Source organism: Lissotriton vulgaris, chromosome 3_1 (assembly GCF_964263255.1).
Source record: "Lissotriton vulgaris chromosome 3_1, aLisVul1.2, whole genome shotgun sequence".
NCBI classification, from domain to species: Eukaryota; Metazoa; Chordata; class Amphibia; order Caudata; family Salamandridae; genus Lissotriton; species Lissotriton vulgaris.
The window spans coordinates 596568766-596592027 of record NC_141689.1 but is presented as its reverse complement, the minus strand read 5'-3'; the positions used below and the strand labels follow the sequence as shown (position 1 = coordinate 596592027).

General features: G+C 44.4%; 1 protein-coding gene across 1 annotated transcript in view; it reads left to right on the top strand.

Moving 5' to 3' along the window:
• The window catches only part of TMEM161B (transmembrane protein 161B), a 341202-nt gene that overhangs the window by 167858 nt on the left and 150082 nt on the right, over positions 1–23262 (top strand). Inside the window, exon 9 of the mRNA XM_086960872.1 lies at positions 20622–20735. Within this exon, the coding sequence (XP_086816998.1) occupies positions 20622–20735 (114 nt within the window). The remainder of the gene's footprint in view (positions 1–20621; positions 20736–23262) is intronic.

Below are 23262 nucleotides of genomic sequence, written 5' to 3'. Positions count from 1 at the left end.
TGCTGGGAGAGTCACCGCTATGGTTGATATGCCCTGTGGGCTGTATACGACTGGCTCACTTTGCAGAGCTGTGTAGTCAGTGGCCCTGAGGCATCATATCTAGTTGACAACCACTGACTATTTGGGGAATTTCCCTATCCGACCAGGAAGTTGTGACTTTTGGCCAAGGGACCCACAGAGAGGGTGCCAACACCAGACGTAGGTTGTGGTTGTTATTCGCACTACTATCTGGTGCCTGAGAAGTGCGGAGGCCTTCGTCCTATCCTAGAGCTGGGTTTCTTCCTGAAAAAGGAGACATTCAAAATACTCAGCCTCACCCTAGTCCAATCTGCCCTGGGCCCGAGAGATTGGATTGTAGCTTTGGACTTGCATGATGCATATTTCCACATTCCTGTCCTACCTGCCAACCGCCTGCAGTTCACAGTAACGGGGTTAAGCCCATAAAACTAACCGACCTGGGTCATAACATAGGTACATTAGAGGAATGGTCGATATAGTGAAGACATTTAACAATACTTAAAACAGTAGACCATACAAAGAGTTAAGTTTGTATTTAAACAAAAAGGAACTAATTCATTCAATTTGATCATCAGATCTTTGATACATGCTTCTTATAATTCAGAAAGTTCATGTATATATCCAAGCATTTTCTTAACCGTGTCAGTATATACCAGAGGTCTTCAAACTTTTGTAGGTTGAGCCCCCCCAACGGATATTTTTTACATGTCGGCCCCCCCACCACCTGACAAATTTCTGGAATCTCATACACCACATAATGGACCGCCACCCTCATATCCTGGGCCATATCCGGCAAATAATGTCCAACACAATAAGTGTGTTTAGTTAACTGCAGGTTTGTGAGTGGGTGTGGTTAAATGACAAAGGCTTATTACACAGCTCAAAACTCGATCTTCCAGCAAGTACATTAGTCACCTGACCCTGGTGAACTACACCTGAATATAAGCGATGCCACTTTTATTGTTGCCTAAAAAATGCTGGATATAGAAGGAACTTTGCAGTGTCAACCCCCAGTAACAACCCCCCCCCCCCCCACCTTTCCAGTCTCCCTGGGAACGTCTACCGGTGCGGCCAGTCAGCCTTGCTACCACCCTCCAATGGTGCCCCTCATCTTCGCATAGACCGTCCCTCATGTGTATTTGGTTTCTTTTATAGTGCTACTCATCCAAGTATGTACGTCAGGGTGTTGAAGTGCTTTAAATCACACACATTATATAAAGACAATGACTCATATAAATGTGAAAGTCATTGTTCTGAAGATAATGGGGCTACAAGGTTTAATCATTCTTTCATCCATCATTCAGTCTTTCAACATTCATTTATTTCACCATGTCCTTCCACCTATGTGCCCATCCATGGCAACACATATTCAACCATTTGAAAACCTATCCATCATATAGTCTTCAATCCATCATTTCAAACATCCATCCCTACATCCACCCTTTGACCCTATCCATCCGTACACTTGTCCATCCATTCACCACCCTTTTAGTCATCCATCCATTCTCCCTTTCTCTATCCCCCTTTCTCTTAGCCACCATCAAGCCTTCCATACACCCACCCACCCATCCACTCATCCACTCATGAATCCATCTATTGACCCTATCACTCATCCATCCTCTCTCATCCATCCTTCCTCTCATTCATTCACCCTTACACTCCTTCACTCATCGACCCATCCTTTTGTCCATCTACCCTCCCTTTTGTCCATCTACCCTCCCTTTCACTCACCCATCAATCCTTACATCCACCCTTTCATTTATCTGTCCATCCACCCTTTCAATTATCAATCCATCCATCATTTCACTCATCCATCCACCCATTCGCTCGCACATCATCCACCATTCCACCATACATGCATTTATTTACCTTTTCTCTCATCCATCCTCCCACTCACCCATCCATCCTTTCTCTGATTATCCATCCATTCACCCTTTCACTAATCCACTCCACCATCCACCCATCCCTTCACTTACTCACGCACCCACCATTTCATGTTAATTATGTTCTGAGCTTTGGTCTGCTGGTCTGAGGGCTAAGTTTTCTCTGGGACTAAAATTGTTTGGGTGTTTTTCAAACCTGCAGGATACTTGCCAAGGGCCCCTCATCCTTTCAGGTGGCGCCCCATTCAGCCCAAGACCAATAAGCATATGTGAAACTCTGGGGCCTCTCCACAAACGGGGACAGTCATTTCAGCTGCAGTGGGAATCAGAGAGTCTCTTCTGCCATGAAACAGAAAAACAAAGTAACTGACAGTCCTCTGTAGACTGTCTGTGTGTTTGCTTTTGGTTTCATAGCAGAGGAGACTCCCTCCCTCCCACTGCATCTGAACCGTTTCAGCTCTCACAATTAACCCATTCCCGGGAGGGTTAGCTCTTTCCAGAAGGGAGGCAAACTTTCCCTTGAAATTAAAAAAAGAAAAAGCATGGGCACGTCGACGTCCCGCATCCATTTCCCTTCTAAACCTCCATGACAGCTGAACCCCCTCCATGTCCCCCCAACGGACTTGTGATGTGGGAAATGATAGTAAGAGTTTAGGATGGAGTGTGCGCCCCCCCCACCCCCCTGAGATGGCATCGCGCCCCCCCAGGGGGGCGCGCCCCACACTTTGAAGAACACTGGTATATACAATATAGTATAGTGCTCTTGGTGCAAGAAAAGTTGGAAAGGAATAGGGGTGGTTGGGTCTGTGAGGGATGGGGTAAAGGTATAGTGATAGGAACACAATTCAATCCTGTTCAATAAAACCTTTACAGCCTAGGTTCTGTCTGAAAATCCCTTCAGAAACATTACACATAGGACAAGATTAATTTGATTTTCAATCCTATGGTGTATGTCAGCGTGTGAAAGGTTGTCGACGTTTCGACCCCTGATTATAAGGGTGAGTGGGTCCTCATTCTGGGGTCTTCCTCAGGACAGGTAGGTAGAGCACCTGAAACCATAAATGTGAATCAGTATTGGTCTAGGGGGAGGGGTTCTACTGAAAGCGTAATTAAAAACGACCAGATTACCTACACAAAAGGTCGGCTGCGGATGCCCGATCTTTGTTTGTGGCCGTCAGGCTCATTCATATCTGTAATGGAGGTAACCTGGTTAGTGGTCATGATCATGTGTGGGTTTTAGAAAAGCATTAAAAAGGAGGGAGGCTCAAGCGGAACTATGCCAGCCAATATTACCAGTATTCTCTTTTCAATAGATCCAATTCCAATTTGGAGTAGGAGTTGATGAATGTATCGCCAAAAGTGGGCGTCTTGACAGAGTAAAGAGAGGAAACTAAGTGTAAGCGCGAGACTCGCAAAACTCGTGCGCGATTTACAATCCATACATTCTAGATCTAGTGAGGACCCCAAGGTCCATGGTGTACCATCTGAGTATTTAAACGTTCCATATGGTTGTAGGCAGTTATCTATTATACTATAAAGGAACGTTTGTGAGCGTTAAGCAATGTGATGCTTCTCCGTCCACGAGGGCCACCTATGCGGGGTTGCTAGATATACAGTGGGGTGGTCATGGGCTTGTATATATCCACACCGGGTCTAAGAATTCTCATTCATGTTTGGAGACAAAAGAGGGACTGGTCGCAACAAGCGGGGTCCCAGTGCGACATAAATCTGAAAGTGCTCAATCGCCATGCACCGTATTTAAGAGACTGAAATAGCCGATACTCGGGGCATCTATATTCATAAACAGAAAAGGTCTCTCCACATGACTGTGGGCAAAAAATTAAAGTGAAGCCTAATTTTATATAGATTATATCATAAGCGTTCAGAAGTAATATGTCTACCTACATAAAGGCCACTTAGGCGGGATCATTCGTTACTGGCCTATTTAAACAGCGGGCATGGCTCGCATACGCCAAACCGCGGGTCAATGAGCTGTTCGCGGTTCTAGGAGAACCGATATTTGGGGCATCTATAAATCCCATAACACAAGTGTCTGGGGGAAGGGGGTTCTAGAGGGCATCGCACAGGGAGCAGGGAGCTCCCCAGGTCTTACCTTGCCTTCAGAGTGTCGTACGCTCATTGACTGGGCTGACAGCGGCGCCGGTTCTTACTGCCTCATATTAGCCGGTGGGCGTGGCCATCGCACACGGTGCTGCCGCTGGATGCTTGCGGAGGCTCAGCTCGGGGGGGCCAATGGGTGTGTTGTTTCTCCGTGATTGAGGTGGTGTAATTTAGTGCATGGAAAACTTAAAGTGCTAGTTGTTCATGTCTGTAATACAAGTCAAGGGCTAATGACTCAACTGATATGGTACAACGATCGTCCGTATGTTGTTCCTCCATGTCTTGCTAAATAGGAAAACCTCGCGTAGGGGTACATAGTGTCATGTTACAATAATCTAGTTATGTGAAAACAATAAATAATTGAAACAATGCAAGTGCTTGGCATGGTAGAATGCACATTGAATAAGATACATTATAGTGGTACACAACAGTGCATGTAAGATCTAATGATACTTAAACCGTAGACCACCTTGTGTCCTCCCAATATTACCCATAGATTTACACAGTACTGGTAGTAAAACACAATGGCACATTATTACATTCAAGGCACCTTACATGTTGAGTATCTGGTAATAACATGCGTGACTCAATAGTAAACTGCGTTCCTGGAACAATCAAACACATTTATGTCAGGATGGAAAGCAATTATAACCCACTCATAAGTGGAAACTTGGCATTACATGTGTAATATCCCTGGGATATCGATGTTTGGCACATTGAATACTTCAAAGAACATCCATAAAGTTATTTGGTGTTGGGTCTATATTCTTACTGAATCTTGTGGTTGACTTATGATGACACATCTGTATATACCATAAACCATTATTATTATAAATCTGGTATTGACCAAAGTTGACTAGATGAAAAGAACCAAATAATGGAACAATCAATGCAAGTATATGTCAAAATAGAAGACACAATCATAGAAACACTTGATGGTGGTACCCAGTACTGCATGCACGATCTCCCTGATCAGTGATGTCTAGCACTCTACATACTCCTAGTGTCGCACGTATCAGTGTATAGTGTCTGCCCTTGTCGTAGGTATAAGGTCAGTGCAGGTGTAATTCTTGTGTGCAACTAGTATATTACCCTAGCAATGGGGGGGTAAATGAATAGGTGGGCATCTACAAGACGCTCTGTGCTGTGTTATTCAGGTTCTAGGCCAGCCATTTAGGCGTAGGTGGCATCCAGTTCATTGAGGCCATTCTCAACTGTGTCCAATTGGTGCATCCATTTGCATTCCCTTATGTTCATGATGGGACGAAGGTCACCTCCTCTAGGCCCTAATGTTATTTTCTCTAGAACAAACTATCTCAGCAATTCCAGACTGTGTGCTTCCGTGTGGAAATGTTCACAGTAGGCCAGAAATGCATTATCAGTTTACTGTGCTCCCCGTTGGACTTACCAGTGCTTCTCGGGCATTTAACAAGGTGATGGCAATGATTGCAACTCATCTGTGGAAATCGGTGGAGCCAGTCTTCCCCTATCTCGACGACTGGCTGTTGAATGTGGGTTCACACAAGGTGGTTGTCTCCCACCTCCTGACTATTGCAGATCTCCTACACTCCCTGAGGTTCACTAGCAACGTGCCGAAGTCACATCTGATCCCTTCTCGGACACATCCTTTCATCGGGGCTGTTCTAGACACTTTGCAGTTTCAAGCTCTTGCTCTCGATTGGCGAGTCCAGAATATTCTGGATCTGATACCGATGTTTCAGCCTCTGTTCTCTATTTCGGTGAGACTGACTTTGAGGCTACTGGGCCTCATTGCTTACTGGATCCTGCTTCGAACACATGCCCGCTGGCATATGCATGCTCTGCAGTGGGACCTGAAGTTCCAGTGGGTGCATCATCCGGGGAATCTCTCGGACATGGTCCAGATCTCTGAGGGCGCTAAAAAGATCTGCAGTGGTGGCTGACGAGCCATGATTGGGTCAGCAGCAGACCCCTCTCCATTCCCTATACAGATCTGACTGTGGTGACATACACCTCACTCCTGGGCTGGGGCAGCCCTCTGGGAGAGGCGGAGATTTGAGGATTCTGGTCTCCGGAGGAATTCAGACTTCACAACAACCCTTTGGAGCTCTAAGTGATCCATTTTTCATTGAAAGCCTTTCTGTCCTCCATCAAGGGAAGGCTTGTACAGGTGTTCACGGACAACACCATCACCATGTGGTACTGCAACAAACAAGGCGAGGTGTGGTCATGGACCATCAGCGAAGAGGCCCTAGTTCTCTGGAAATGGCTGGAAGGTCAGGGCATTTCTCTGGTGTTTCCACACCTGAGAGGCTCTCTGAACGATAGAGCGGACAAACTCTGCTATAGATGTCTAGCAGATCACGAGTGGTGTCTCCAACCAGAGTTGGGGCAAAAGTTTCTTTCAGCAGTGGGGAGAGCCTTGTTTAAATCTGTTTACCACGTTGAGAATGCGTAATGACATTAGTTCTGCACCCTGGAGTTTCCAGGGTGGCTCTTGCTTGGAGATGCTTTTCATCCCCAGTCGAGCTCTGGCCTCCTGTACGCCAGTACCACTCCTGCCCAGAGTGATCAGGATAAAACAGGCCCAATGCCTCCTAGTGGCTCCGAACTGGGCTTGGAGAGTCTGGTATCCCGAGCTGTTAAGCATGTCCATCGTTCCTCCGATAAAGCTGCTCATTCAGGAGGCTCTCCTGTCTCAGTAGCAGGGGAGGGTTCTCCACCCGAACCTGTCAACCCTCCACCTTTATGCGTGGTGATTGAGCAGCAAAAGTTGACAGCTTTTGACCTTCCGCTCGAAGTCTGTAATTTTATCTTGGCTGCTCCGCGTCCTTCCACCAAGATGGTATACACCAGTGTAAACCTATAAACACTGAAAAAAAACAAAAGGAAAGTGAAAGTAATTTTTATTACTTCCTGATGGGGCCAATACAATGTAACTTTGTTACATAAGGTAGCAGTAAGAAAGACTGGGCTAACATTATTCTGCTCGAGTTTTGTTGTTTAGAGATGTCACTAAAATATTGTTTGTTCTTCCTTTTTTCAGTTTTGTGGTCTTTGGTCTAAAGATACAGGGTAAAAACCATTGATACATCTCCCCCCTTTTCTAATGAGTCAGTATTGATTGTAGGTGAATTGCCAAACACCCCAGGCTTTAAACATTCAATGCAAGGTACGGTGACAGGTGTATGTGAAAAGAATGCAGTCACAAAGCATCTGGGATACTGGTAAAAACATGACACCAGAATTTTGGAAAACATTGAACACAGTTTCACTTGGAATGATGCTGCAAAACGTTCTCACAAATTTGAAGGAAAGGGAATTTCTGTTGTGGTAACCCGCCCCCCCCCTCCCCCCACACTTTTTACCAGACAACTGATGCGCTTTTTCTTGGTGGGCCCTGGGTCCCTGCCAATCAGGTTCCCAGGGCCTGTGTTCTTTCCCCAAAACTAACACAATTGGCATCTCTGGCCACAGGTCCGCCCCTGGAAAATGGTACCACAGGGACCCAGGGCACTGACCAGGGAAGGGCTGCAGCACTTATTGTGCCACACTTAGAGGCCCTGTACCTTTACACACAAACACTGCCTCTGCAGACTGCATGTTTTGGTGCAGAACAAAGTAAAGAGTCGACGTGGCACTCCTGTGTGCCATACCTACAACACACTGCCTTGGCATCGATCAGCCACCCCTCTAGCTGGGTGCCCTATGCCTGTGGTGAGGGTACAGGTGCATGAGCCCTGTACTCCTACAGTGTCTAAATCCAGTCTTAGACGTTGTAAGTGCAGTACTGCCATTAAGAGTATATGGTGCTGCGAGCTCCACAGCACGATAATGGCTACACTGAAAACAGAGAAGTTTGATATCAAACTTCTCAGCACATTAAACCCACACTGATGCCAGTGTGGGATTTCATGCAAAATGCACACAGAGGGCATCTCCGAGATGCCCCCTGAAAACTAACCCATCACTAGTGTCCTGACTGAGTGGCTGCTGCGGCTGCCACCACCAGACATGTTTCTGGACCCCTGGGTCTAGAGCCTGCTGCTCTCTGGGGCCAGAAACAAAGCACATCCTAGGACGAGGTGCCAAATCTCCTCCCCCAGGATGGGCAGGGTTCACAAAGGGGAAGCTTCCAAGGCATGCCGCCTTTGTGAGCCTCCCCAGACAATTTGCTGCTTTCAGCAACTGGTCCCCACTGGTTCTACCTCCCACTTTGGGTGGGAGAGATGGCAGGAAAAACAAGTGAGTGAAAGAGGTGTGCCCACCTCTGCCAACTCCACCCCTCAGGTGGGGGATGCGGGTGAAGCACAACCCGGAGTCCCCGCCTTCTTGAGGATAGGGGACCCAACCAACCAATGACCGGCTCTTGCCCCCCCCCCCCTCCCCACTGGAGGTTGTCCCGATAGGGTGTGTACCCACCCCAGGGAAGGGACCCATTGGTCCATGCCCGTTACCTATCTTTAACGCCCCTAAATCTAGTATTTAGGGGGCACCCTGAACCTTGTAGCCTCAGATTCTGAAACGACCAGAAGAAATGAAGGACTGAACAGCTGTGCAGCCAGCTAACAAGAGGAAGACACCCACTGACTTGGCCCCAGCCCTACAGACCTGTCTCCCCTTGAGCCTGCTCCTGCAAAATCCCGGTGTGTCCTGCAGCCAGCAACCTCGAAAACCCCGGAGGACCTGCCTGCCTTCACTTCCAATGACTGCTTCTCCCGTGAACACCGGATTTGTTCAACTGCAACCTCTGGCAGCAGCCAGAAACCGCAAATCCAGCCCACTCTGCACCCGCCGACCCCGGCCCTAGCTCGAGTGGGAAAACACCACGAGGACGTCAACCCAACGATCTCGACCTGAGATGCGACAACTCCTGACCTGACACAAGCCTCCAGCCGATGACTGCAGTCTAAATCCAGAAGGCCCCCCTAACCGCTACCAGGAGCTGGTAAGAAGATCCAACCCCAAAAGGCACCCCTGCACCCAAAGCCCCACGGCCATGTGTGCCCAAACAAACTGTGCCTAACCATCCCTTAACTTCCCAACTTACCTCTCGAAGTAGTGGTCGCACCCAGAAGTCCTTCGTCTCCCTCCATGCAGTGCTTTTGCAAACCGGAGGTTCTCCATTGCATCCGGCCGCCTCAGTGCTGCTGAGGGTGCACCTTTTGTGCTATTTTGTTTCGCCATTTGCCCTGACCTAAGCCCTAGGAGCTTTGCTCCCACGACCCAGCGGCCTGCTTGCCAGCAATCACCAACCAGAGACCTCCTATCCCCCATTGGATAACATTGGGCCTCAACACTCTGCACCTGGCTGCCCTAGTGCTGCTGAGGGTGTAACGAGTGCATTACTGACCTTGGGGGACCCCTGAGTCTAACCCAAGAACCTTAACTCCCATTGTCGATAACTTACCTGTGAACCGATAACCTGTTTTTCCTCCATAGGATAACATTGACAGTTTTCTTCCAAAAAGTTTCTAAGTGTGGAGTTTTGAAATCTAAAAATATTCTTTAAAAATCGCATGAATAACCAAAACGTATTTACTTACCTGTTTACAGGAAATGTCCCAGTGCTGAATCTAGGTATCCAGCACTGAGTTAGAAAAGTAACGTGAAAAGTAACTTACCTGTAATTTACTGAAAAAGCCTTTTCATTTTATTGTTCTGCATTTCCTACACACTACAACCTACTACGTTCCCTGTAAATCAACCAAAATGTACAAGTTCTATTGCATTTTCAAACTGTTCTTCGTTCAGCAACGTATTACTGTAAAGTATTTAATGCTTACCTGGGCCAGACTTGCTTGGTTCTAAAAATAAAACAGTATATTTTTTATACAACAACAATTGGTCCAGAGTTCAGTCCTTGAGTGTGTGAATTCATTTGCTGACTGAGTGTGTACATCAAATGCTTAACACTGTCCTCTGATACTGCCTTGCTGCTCGACCCCTCTACCACAAATAGAGAGTAAGGTTTTATCTAACTTTAACCTCTGCCTACCTCTGACGTCACCTGGACTCTATAACACCATACCTAATTTTAATGTAGTGTACATATATATATATATATATATATATATATATTCACTTTAAAACCCATAGGTTTTAGGCCTTATATAGTTAGGAATTAACATATAAAAAACCATTGAAATTCCTCCTATATAGTTAGCTGGACATTTTATTGATATAAAACCAATGAAATTCCACATATAGTTAGTTGCACTAACTATATATTTCGCGCATCCGCAATCCAATGCTGATGATGTCACATATTACATCATTCATGACATGGTCAGTGACATCACTGATGACATCATCCAGTGTCTGTGTGTTTTTGTAAAGTTTAAATATGTTTTGCATATTAAAGAATGAGTGGATGTATAAGAGTATGGATGAAGGATTTGATTGTATAAGTGAGTAAGTATGTGTTAGTATATCTGTGAAAATGTAAGCTGTTCTGTGTTTAACTGTATAGATTAAGAAATCAAAGTGTGATTGATTCTTTACCGGACTGACTAGGTGTGTGAGTAACTCCATGGATGAGTGGCAGTGTGAGTGTCTGCATAGGTGTATGAGTGCATATGATACTATTGTAATGATGAGTGACTGTATGTACGAGTGACCTTATGGGTGAATGAATGAATGTGTGTGCAGACGTAGGAAGCAGTGAGTGCGTATGTAGTAAATGGTATTGGTGTGTCAATAGTTTCAAAAATGATACTCTGTATTTTACACTAGGTGTAACAGAGGTTATATTAGAGTGTAAGGAGGTGCATTGTATTATCACATGAAGTATATCATCAGTGGTGTGATCATTGATGTTAAATGAGCTGTCATCAGTGATGTCATCAGTGATGTCACTGACCATGTCATGAATGATGTAATATGTGACATCATCAGAATTGGATTGCGGATGCGCGAAATATATAGTTAGTGCAACTAACTATATGTGGAATTTCATTGGTTTTATATCAATAAAATGTCCAGCTAACTATATAGGAGGAATTTCAATGGTTTTTTATATATTAATTCCTAACTATATAAGGCCTAAAACCTATGGTTTTTAAAGTGAATTTCCAAGGTTTTTTAAAGGCTAATTCCTAACTATATATAGTCTATAACCTATGGTTTTTTCAGTGAATTTCATTGGTTTTTTAAAAGCTAATATATATATATATATATATATATATATATATATATATATATATATATATATATATATATAAAGCACCTGCTTGTTTTTACATACGTTTAGTGTCCCACTTTTCTACACCACCTTACGCTCAGCTCCAAACTATCAACACTACAAGACAAAATTAGGTAAGAAAGAAGGGATACAGTTCATAGCTGCTGGCTAATGCAATACGTGGTAGAATTGCCCAAAGAGACATTATTTTGACCCAACTGAGCTATCCTTTTGGAGGTACGTCATAAAACACTAATGCAGACTTCTCCTTATTGTTATATATATGCACATACTATAAAATATATGAAAACTGTAACATTTCCTCACAACTGATGACACAAGGCACTGTTACAGCCCATGCCCACATTGGCCCCCCCAATACAACGATGCAGTTTACACTCTCCCAGTTTGTCAATGATATGCGGTGCAACTTGTGACAATACAAGCCAACGTCACAATCCCCTTTCTCCGAAAGATACTCGTCCCAGTCTCACTTGTAGATCCAACCAATGGTACAGTGGAGGTACTCTAGTCCAGAGAGGTACGGCGCATGAAAACCAATCACTACCTCAAATCTCTCTAACATCCAAGCCTTCCTTCCATGTCGTACCTGCCGCTATCCATCTGAAAGTTTCAATGGGAGTAACACTCTAAATTGAAGGCAGTTTAAAAATGTCTAGCGAGACGATCATGCGAATAGATGTCTGTAAGTGACATTTTTTTTCAGTGAAAAAAAAAAATATATATATATATATATATATATATTATTAAGTTGCCTGGTTACTGATTGGTACGTTTATGGTCTTATGTCAGTCAATAGTTGTTCACTAGAATCCCAAGCACATAGACAGCTTTATGGGAATATGGGAGTAATGACATCAAACACTTGCAGAGACCACCACTACAACAGCACAAAAATACAACACCATAGCACAGTAACTTCATAACAACACAACACAGAATAACACAATATAACACCAAAACAAAACAATAACAGACCATTCCAAACACACAACACCACTGAACAACACCGAAACACAACACAATGAAACAAAATTTAAAAACCAAACAAAATAGTACACCATAACAGCAAAGCAACAATAAAACACAACACAAAAATACACAAAAATACAACACAGAAAAAAATACTAATAAACAATGTGGAACTGAGCAGAATACAGCAAAACTGCAAATTGATAGAACACCAGAACACTAATAAAAGCATTATTAATACAGTCCCAACAACACACAATGATAGGATCCACACACTACAAAATCAAAATAGCACGAGACACAACATAAGCCAGCACAAAACATCATAACAACAAAACATAAAAGATCAGAACAGCAAGCTCAACCAGCTTCAATAAAGGCCTGAGTTTTCAAGTTGATCCCCTGAGTTCAGTGTTCACAAACAATAGCCCCAGAGTACATCAAAAGGCAGCACGTGGCGCTGCTCCACAAACCAGTTGTAGCATAGCATAAGGGGGGTAGGCTGTTCATAGCCGACTTTCACACGCTGTATATGGTGGGCTGCTTCCTCAAGCCCCCAATTAAAAACTACAACAGGGGGATTTTTCTTCCTGAATGCCTGCCCCGGGCACTTGCTTTGTCTTCCCTCCCTAGCCCCCCTGAAATCTGGCAGAGAGCTGTTAATGAACTTTGACCTTGGTATTGTTGCCCTCTTGTTTTATTGTTGTCTATGGGTTTGGCCAATAGACAGCCTGGAAAAACTCTAATTAAAAAATGGAAGCGGCGTTATCATTCTGCGCTTCCCAAACCACACAATCCATTTATGAACCAGATGGGGCCACGTGGCGAGCGGATGCGACCTGTGCTCTTGGGCAGGTGGCAGCCTTCACAAGGGCTCTTTGGAGAGCATGGGCGCGCTTGCCCAGCTAGTTCGGGGCTGCCCTGCCCAGCTTATACTAGACATATGCTCCAAAGAGAAGAGTCGTCCTCGCTTGGGATCCAAGAAGCCTCCCTGGTAGAGCATTCATCGACCGCGAGAATAATACCCCATGACAACCAAGAAATGGACGATGTGGAAGATATCAGCCCCCCCACACCTCCCTTGAGTATAACACCAACACCATGCAGACATTCTCCCACAAATGCACCCATGACTACACTTAATGGAGCGAGCAAGGATGACACTCCCAGCAGTATCGGAAGGAACAATCAAACATGGGCTGCAAATGAAAGAGATACAGAACTAAGAACCGAGCCAATAAAGAGAAGACCAAAGTACAAACCCCGGAACAATAGATCTGCCCACCCTAAGAAGTCACATCAGAACAGGAAAGATTATAAAATGCTCCAGAAATTTGTAAACAAGATGGCACAAATCACATTAAATACCTCACAAGCAATTGATAAAATCGAGGAGATGATGACGAGCATTCACTCCAAGGTCACGCACATACAAAACGTGATACACCGTTCACAAAGAAAGAGTAACGAAACAATCTGGCAACCGAATCTTAATGACAACAGACCGAATAGGGCAAAACCTTTATCAAAGGATGAAACTCTGGCCTTGACCCGATCGTATGAAACACCGGAACACGAGAGAGAGGAAAGAATCGAAACAGTACCACTCGACTCAAACAGAACATCGAGAAAGAATGATAGAACAGCTAATCCACACAATCTACAACATGTACAGCTAACAGCCACAGAGAACATGAATGTAAACCTCAGCAACAAAGAAAAACCGTTGACATGTTTACTGCTCAACTGTCGGTCGGCATCGAAACATGCATCGGATATAGCCGACCTCATCATCAACAAGGACATTGATGTAGCAGTTCTTACTGAAACTTGGCTGACGGAATCCTCATCACCTATCATGGATCTCCTAGTACCTCCCCAGTACAACATTTTGAGACTCGATAGACCTATAAAGTTAGGAGGAGGCATAGCCTGCATTCACAGATCCGAGATCGAGGTCAAACAAACCCAAGCCGAACCCCTAGAATCAAGTGAATACCTAGGTCTTAACTTCAGAACAGCTACCAAACAAAGTTTCAACCTCCACTCATTCTACCATCCACCAGGAGACAGCGAAAAGTTTACAGAGGAGCTAATGGAGATCATAACGACTAACTCTAAGGACGGCGCAAAGAATATATTTCTTGGCGACTTCAACCTACATTGGGAGGACCACAATGACAAACTGGTCAAATCGCTGAAAGATTTCCTCACCGAACTGAACCTTACTCAACTATGCACACAACCCACACACTCGAAAGGAGCGACACTAGACTGGATTATTGCGAGAAACAACGATGCAGCAATCCTATCTATAACACCATGTGACTGGTCGGATCATCATGCCATTATATTCACGTTACCTATAATGGTAAAAGGCACAACTAGACAACCCCTCAGGACCAAAAAATGGGCAAGAGACACAAGAGATGCAAACGTAGAGCTTTTAGTGGAAAGCTGTGAAAGAGACCTAAAAAGTCATAATAACCTACAGAACGTAAACGAATTGACCGATCACTATTTAACAACGGTCGAAACTATTGTAAACAACACCATGCCATTAAAACTGAAAAACATCTCGGAGAAGACTAAAAATCCTTGGTTTAATGAATCACTAAATGAAGAAAGGCGTAAATTGAGAATGGCCGAAAGAAAATGGAGACAACACCCTTCATCCCCAGAGCTGAAAGCACTCAGAGAAATCAGAGGTCATTATAATAAAATGATCATCAAATCAAAACAGGAATTCATACGGTCAGAACTGGAAAATGCTAAAAACAGACCACGAAAACTCTTTGAAATCCTAAAGCAACAATCAAACAAATTAGCCAAATCTGCCCATGAGAACTCAAAAACACCCCTAAATTGTGGAGAATTTGCTACATTTTTCACAGAGAAGGCGAAATCTCTTGAAGTTGAGCTCAAAGACGCTGTGACAAACAATCCCACTGAACTAATGCCTACGATGGATATCGCCGCGACAACGGAGAGCACCATATCAAAAAATGAGGCAAGTTGGGACACGTTCGAATTGTATGACCAGCACAGTATCGCCAAAACGCTGTCCAAAATTAAACCAAACAATCACTATCAAGATCCCCTCCCCGCAAAATGTGTAAAAGAAATCAATCACGTTCTAATTCCGATATGGACCGAAATTATAAATGCCTCACTTTCACAAGGGATCCTCCCGGACTGCCTAAAAACAGGTCAAGTTGCCCCCTTAATCAAAAAACCTACGGCAGACAGATCAGACCCAAACAACTATCGACCAGTGACCAACATCCCACTATTGGCCAAACTAATTGAAAAATGCGTACAGAACCAACTAAGCCGACACATCAACAAGTTCTCACTGCTGGATAAATGCCAATCAGGATTCAGAACAGGTCACAGTACTGAAACTGCGATCCTCCATATTGTTGACGATGCGCTACAGGCACTCGACCAAAACAAAGCGTGCCTACTGATTCTCCTCGATCTGTCGTCGGCCTTCGACACCGTAAATCACGAAGCATTACTGTCCAGGCTACGGGATAGGATGGGTCTATCAGGAACGGTGCTGAAGTGGTTCATCTCTTTTCTACAGAACAGATCACAACGATTCCTGGTCAACCAGTCAATATCACCTCCCTGTCCTATTTCAATCGGAGTCCCTCAAGGGTCTACGTTATCCCCAGATCTGTTCAACCTTTATGTTGAGCCGCTTACAGAAATCTTCCAAAAAGCAGGGATATCATATCACATGTATGCAGATGACACGCAAATATACCTAAAGATCTCGTCCATACAAGACTTGGAACGAGGAAACAAGGCTTTAAAAATGGCTATGCAATGGTTAACTACCAACCAACTGAAGCTTAACACCAACAAAACGGAGTTCCTACTAATCTCACCAGCAAGGAGCCGTACGGAAATAAAGGAATGGACGAAAGTGATGACTGCGCTAAACTGCACCCCAACACTAATCAAGTCAGCGAAATCTCTAGGAATCACTCTGGATGAGAATTTAGACATGAAAGCCCATATCAACGCAATGGCCAAGAATGCTCGATTCCACCTGAACTACTTAAAAAAACTGAAACCTTTCATCTCAGAGGCGGATCTCAAATTGGCTATCCAATCCTTAGTTATCTCTAGGATTGAATATGGCTGCTCCACCTTAGCGGGCTTACCAAAAATGTCCACAGCACCACTGAAAGCATGCCTAAACGCTGCAGCAAGAATTATCACCGGATCCAGGAAATATGACCACATATCGCCACACCTGAAAGCATTAAGCTGGCTACCCTATGAAGCCAGAATCCAAATGAAGATAGCTTGTATCACTCATAAAGCGCTACACCACAACACCCCTGGATACCTAGCGAAGAAACTCCAGCTTTCGGGAGGGAATCGCCCAGCGAGGAGTACTGAAGAATTTTTACTACGACCAGCCTTTTTCTACAAGAAAAAAACCTATGACAGAGCGTTCTCAGGAGCTGCCCCCAGAATATGGAACTCAATTCCTCCTATCATCAGGAAGATCCAAAATGTAGAAGCATTCAAGCGAGAGTTAAAGAGCTATCTGATGAAAAAATACACTACCTAGATCTGATCAGTCGCGAAATGACAATGAACTAAATATCATACCTGTTTACACACTCTACTTAAGATAGATATATACCCACCTACGACCTTATTTATCATCTACCTCCTATCATCTACCTCATAGTTGCTTACACATCTTCTCGTGTTTGAAGTATATCCAACACTGTCTATATTTATTACATACCTCCTATCTTCTACCTCATACGTGTTGTCAATAGTACTGTTTGATATATATGTCTTTGTCCACGCCTCATATGTAATTCGTTCCGATGCCTTTATAACTGAGTGATATATACTGTCTGTCGCATACGCCTATATGTTAAGCGCTCTGATACCCACGGGTCTTGTTCGCGCTATACAAAACTTTCTAATAAATAAATAAATAATAAATAAATAAATAATAAATATGCTCGTCCCCGCTTGATAGCTCCCGCTGTTTCCGAAATTAGATCATATCGCCATATAAATGTAAGCACAGATTTCTGTGTGTGTACTTTGACTCAAACCCATGGCTACCGGGAACTATTTACATTTCTGCGTGCGGAAAAGAAAAATAATTCTACAGATATGGTCAGCTTGCTGAATATTATATGCCTGTGAGATTATTCGCTGAGCCGCACTGGATGGATGACATTTTTTCGAGGTTCTCCAGACACCACACTTTTTTGTGGGTAAGCTTGAAAAGAAAGATATAATAGCTTTTGAAATGGAAATAGCGCACAGATGCACTCATTTGGCAGCTATGCGGACAGCGCCTCTTGAAGAGGGGCCTGGCTTGCACTGGTATCGGGGAACAACCGAATACTTCACCGCAAGTTTTTCTTAATAATCCATCTGCAACATTTGACACCGCAGGGGTCCCGGGACTTAATTGTGTCTGCTTACATTACAGCAATGGCCATCTGCCCGGGTCAATACATGCAGTCAGCGGATGGCTGTCATGTGAAAAGACTGCGGAACAAAAAGAGACCTCTTTAAAAGCGAGAATGAGCTAATCACATGAGACATTTTGCAGCAGTTCCCCAGGCATGGGGGGTCTGGGACATCCTGGAACTTTCATAGATGTCGCAGGAAATGGCTGCTCTGTGCCAGTTGATCCCGTACATGCTGGACCACTTACAGGGGCTCCTCGCTTCCCCTAGGCGGCGGCTGGACTGCGGCGGGGGCGGGCACCGACAATGTGCCCCGCGCCCCCTCCGCCACTGCTCCAGCCTCCCTCTTGGTCTCCGGGGCTCCCTCGGCACAGGGGAGCCCCCGCACCTGTCCGTTCGTCCTGGTGCCATCTTCCTTCTTCCCCCTCGCGGCGGGGGCTGGCATTCCCGGCCAGCCGCGCTGGGATTGGCCGGCCGGCCCCAGCACTTCCGGGTCGCCGCGGGCAGCGCGGCGGCCCGATTTCAGGCAGGCAGGCGGGGACAAAAACGAGGTGGGCACTCGTAGGTGCAAATGACACTTGTCATACAGGTGGCAGGGCTCCCTCCCATCACGGGAGCCCTGCACAGTCAGCCGCCATCGTCCTTCTTCCCCCTCGCGGCGGGGGCGGGCATTTCCAGCCGGCCGCTCTGGGATTGGCCGGCCGGCCCCAGCACTTCCGGGTCGCCGCGGGCAGCGCGGCGGCCCGATTTCAGGCAGACAGGCGGGGAGAGTGCGCGCACGCGTGCGCGCCGATAGATATATAATTGATTTTAAATGCAATTTTCTCAGCAAATACTGGACGGATTTATACCATTTATAGAAAAGCGTAATCTGCGAAACAGTCAATTCCATTTTACCAAATTTCAAATAATTCCGTTCAGCCGTTCGGGCTGTAGCAGAGTCTAAAGGTCCTATGGAAATTAACATGGGGAAAACACGTTTTGGGACCCCCCTTTTTTCTCAGCCCCCACTTGACGAATCCCCCCCAAACTTTCAGGGACGGAGAGGAGCGGAGCGAGCCATCTTCTTTGAGAAATTTGCGAAGATTCATCAACCAGCGCCAAAGTTATTCCCAATAGAATGTTGGGGATTTCCTATGGAAACTAGGTCCTAACTATATATACCTACTGGCTACCGCCAGTAGGTAATATATATATATATATATATATATATATATATATATATATATATATATATATATATATATATATATATATATATATATATATATATATATCCAGTTTCCTACAAAAGTTCAACAAAGAATGGAGTGATTTTGTTTGTATTTGCAGGGATTCAGCTATGTATATGAGAAAGTTGTGTGATGACCTGTCTAAATCGATACCTGAGCTGAAGTGCTTCCCTGTAAGAGATCCTTGCCACTTGTTCGATGGTATGCTGAAAGCATCTTTACAATCTTCACAGTTAATGAAGAATGCTATTGACTTTTTTGTCCATTCTGGTGCACTGTTTTGTTAGGCACGGAAACTAAAACACAAATATTTCTCATTTTGACTTTGTGTGACATCAACAAGAGTCATCCCAACTGTGTCACTTAGCTGGTGGTTCTCAGTCCCAGAGGCCATGAATGCTATATTATCCATGTAGCAGCCGTTTACAGAACTTTTGCTGAGTGATGATGCCAAAGGCAAGAAATGTGAGGATCTTTGGTCACATATTGATAGTGATTTGAAAAAAAGTACACTCTACTGCATGCTTAGATTGTTCCAGAAAAGCATGACTGCTGTAGTGGGCAGAATAAAAAAAATAGTTTGAAAACTCCCTTGTCTACTAAGTGTTCAGCATAATTGGTGTAGATGTGAAATATCTCCTTGAGAGTAGGCTTGGGTACACTTTTAGTGACTTTTGCACTTTTACATATTCCATGTTAGAGTGCTTGCCACAGTGTAAGCAACGCAATGTTGAGGAGCAATCAAGGAACTTTTATTTTACAATGTATGAGAAATAGCCCTTTACCAACCATGGCATTTGAAGTCGATGGAGCCTCACTGTGGTACTCTGCATAAGTTATAGATTCCTTCCGTAAAGGGAAATTTTCTCCGGAGTTTCAAAAGTGCTACCTCACTTTTGACTGCGTCAATAACTGAGTGCAAAAAGAACAATTGATAGCATATGCACCCTGTTCAACGCATATGTTGAACCTGTCGCAGAGAATTACATGTGCACTAGTATTGGCATGGAAAGCTATGTCAGTGGCCAGAGTTAGCAAATTGTATACTGGCTATTTTGGCGTTTGCCTGTTTCAAGTGCCAATATTGAGAGGGCCTTTTCACACATTAATGTTTACAAGGAAAGAGCGAGCATGCATGACCAAAGACTCACTGAAGAAGTAATGTATGGTGTAGTACAAAAAGTTTGATTTGTAAAAATGTATTTGGACCTCATTTACACGTACACTGCCTATATACCATGCACTATCAGTGCAGAAAGCAACAATCATAAAAGAAAAATGTTCCATAAATACAGTTCAAACACTGTTTCTGTTTTTAATGGCGTGAACATGTGTAACCACTGTTTTTTAAGGTATTGAAATCACTTGAAAAAACTGAAAAAAACACACCAGACTTTACCAAAAATAGAACCTGAAAACAGGAAAGCCTACTAATACTCCAGAAAGCTATGAAAGATTAAGCTATATTGGGCTGCACAAAGGTGATCTAGGAAAGTTGTTAAATTTGTAGCAGCTATTTAAATTGACATGCATCTCTTATTTGATTGCTCCAAGAAAGGCCAACGGTGAAGTCCTTTTCTAAAATGGATTATTTGCTGATGATTACTAGTTATCTTGAATCCATAGGTTTAGATTTTACAGTCTTTTCCCAGATATCTTGCTTATTGAAATTCTAGCTAAAATTCACGAATTGAACACATTTCACGATCTCACAAGTTTCTTTACATATTTTTTTTCTTCTTACTTTCAGGATACTTCTTCACTTAAATTTTTTAGCACCTTTACTTATGGTTCTTCTGTGGGTAAAACCAATCACCAAGGACTACATTATGAATCCAACCATGGGGAAAGAAAGCCTGCCCCTGTAAGTTTTTGTTCATGGTTGTAAACTGTAAAGCATGTGACTACATTCTTCTGAGTCATAGCCTGAGATATTAATGTATATTTTTGCTTCATGAAGGATGGTAAGAATGTGTTTTAGTACAGCTTATGTCTAATTGAGTTCTTCTACGTGAATGAATGAATCAGTACTTGATGTTAATATTACCTGCTGCATTGTATGTTATCTTATGAAACCAGAAACAAAATGTCTCCCTACATTCTTTCCTCCTGGGCCACAGTGCTATGGTGTATTGAATAGAGAACCTAGTCGCACTGCTGTGTAAGATGCACAGTCTATTTATTTTTGTATAATATAGCATTTGGAAGTGCGTAACCCTTGGAAGAGGAGGCACATGTGGTTCAGGGAGACTGTGATTAGCCCAGGAGAACAGGGGACCAATTTATTACGAAATTGAGAAATGGGCACTCATAGGATTAACTTCACCATTTGGAGCACAGTTCTGAACTTTTTTGTATTCACAAACAAATCAACTAGTTTTTCTGGAAAACAGCAATTGTTAGTTTTCCCTCCGTACTTGCATGCTTCCTATGCCTGAAGATCCTGTGTAAGATTCACCCCATCCAAACGAATTCCCCCTCCCTCCTACCTAATGTCAATAAACTGTAGACTTGGAAGTGATAACTTCCCATCTGGGCTATTGTAATTCCTTATATCTTGGTTATTTTTTATTCATGAAAGATATACCGTATTTAGCTATCATACTTATTATGGGACACCCACCCAGAGGTCACATTTTGCAGATTTGCTGTAGCTACCTATAGGTCACAACATTTGTTTGAATATCTTTTCATCTGCCACCAAATTATCCACTGCTCAGGTTCGACATTTCTACTGTTCTCCTTAGACTGCTCTTCAATCTTTCTTTTAAAGGTTCCCACTTTTTGATGGATGCGTCTAACCACAGATTTCCTCTCCTAGTGTGTAATCACCAGGGGTCAGACTGGATCCGTAAACATTTAGAGCAGTTCTCCTGCGCGCCACTAGGGAGTGGTGTGCTGCTTGGTGCCAATGTTTATTTGCTCCGAAGGTGACAAGCAGAGCTGTATATAAGAATCGACCATGCACACTGACTTTAGTTCATTTCTTTCTGCACCTCCAGACATAGATCCAGAGCTTCTCTCTGTCCTTCAACAAGAATTTTTCAACAACATTTCTCCAGTGTGCAAGGGAAATGTAAGCAAAATGCCACCCTCCAAAACCACAGGGTTTAAACCATGCAGGGATTGTCACAAACAGTTGGCTGTCACAGACTCTCACAAAGTCTGTTTGTGGTGCCTGGAGTCAGACCACGACTCCCAGGCCTATAGCAACTGCGCGTACATGAACCTGAAGGTTATACGGGACCATGAAGCCAAATTTTACGTAAAAAACAGGTAAACACCACACCCCAACAGGGCAAATTCAAAACGGAAGGTTCTGTTCCCACTGCTGAAGGTGTTCCAGCTGTATATCGTTGTGCGGTCAAAATCTTAATGTAAGTTGAAGAAAAGCACATGAAATCGAGCAGGAAAGGGCCCCTCTCGCCACTGTCTAACTCAAGAGATAGTGCAAGTCAGGTCCTGACACACCATAAATTACCAGGTTGCACTGTTCCTCATACCGACCCATTTCACTCATCAACCTGGAGGCCAAGGTCCTGGCCAAGGCTACAGGAGACAGATTGGTGTCTGTTATTTCTGATTTGGTACACGTTGACCAATCCGGGTTTATGCACTGTAGGAGCACCCGCCACAACCTGCGGCGTCTGTATGGGGTACTTTACCTGACCGAGAATGTTGGGAACACCCAGACGGCATTGGTGGCGTTAGATGCCTCAATGGCGTTCAACAGCATTGTATGGCCCTACCTGTTATTCGTGCTCCCGAAATTAGGCTTTGGCCCGATCTTCTGTAGTTGGGTGTGCCTTCTGCCTCCTTGTGAAGAAGTGTGGCTCAATGGTTAGAACGGCAGACCCTGATGCAGAGGTCTGGCCCGGCACCAGGGTTCAATTCCCGCCTCAGCGGCTCTTGGTCACAATTTCCCAGGACCTGATAATTCTCGCCTCGGTGCCTTGTCTAATCATGGGTCCCACTCTGTGACTCTGGGCAATAGTTTGCTTAATCTCCACAACGGCCCCAGCAGCGTTTGGATGCCTGGCTTCACCTTGGGGGTGCCCAGGAGTGGACATCTCACAGGAAAGCCAGGAAGGGTTCCACAGTGGTATGAGTGCAGCGCCGGGTTGCCCCGTTGCTGAGGCAGCCGTGCGCTTTGCAAGTACAACTACATTTACATTCTGTATGAGCACCCTACGGCTCGAGTGAGGGTCAATGGCGCTGTATCCAGGGCCTTTTTCCCTTCGAAGGGGCACCAGGCAGGGCTGCCCCCTGTCCCCCCTCCTCTTTGCCCTGGCTCATTGGATTAGGAGGGACAGGTCAATCTGGGGTTTTGCCCTGACCGACGAGTGGGAAAAGTGTATTTCCTTATACGTGGATGATATTGTGCTATATAT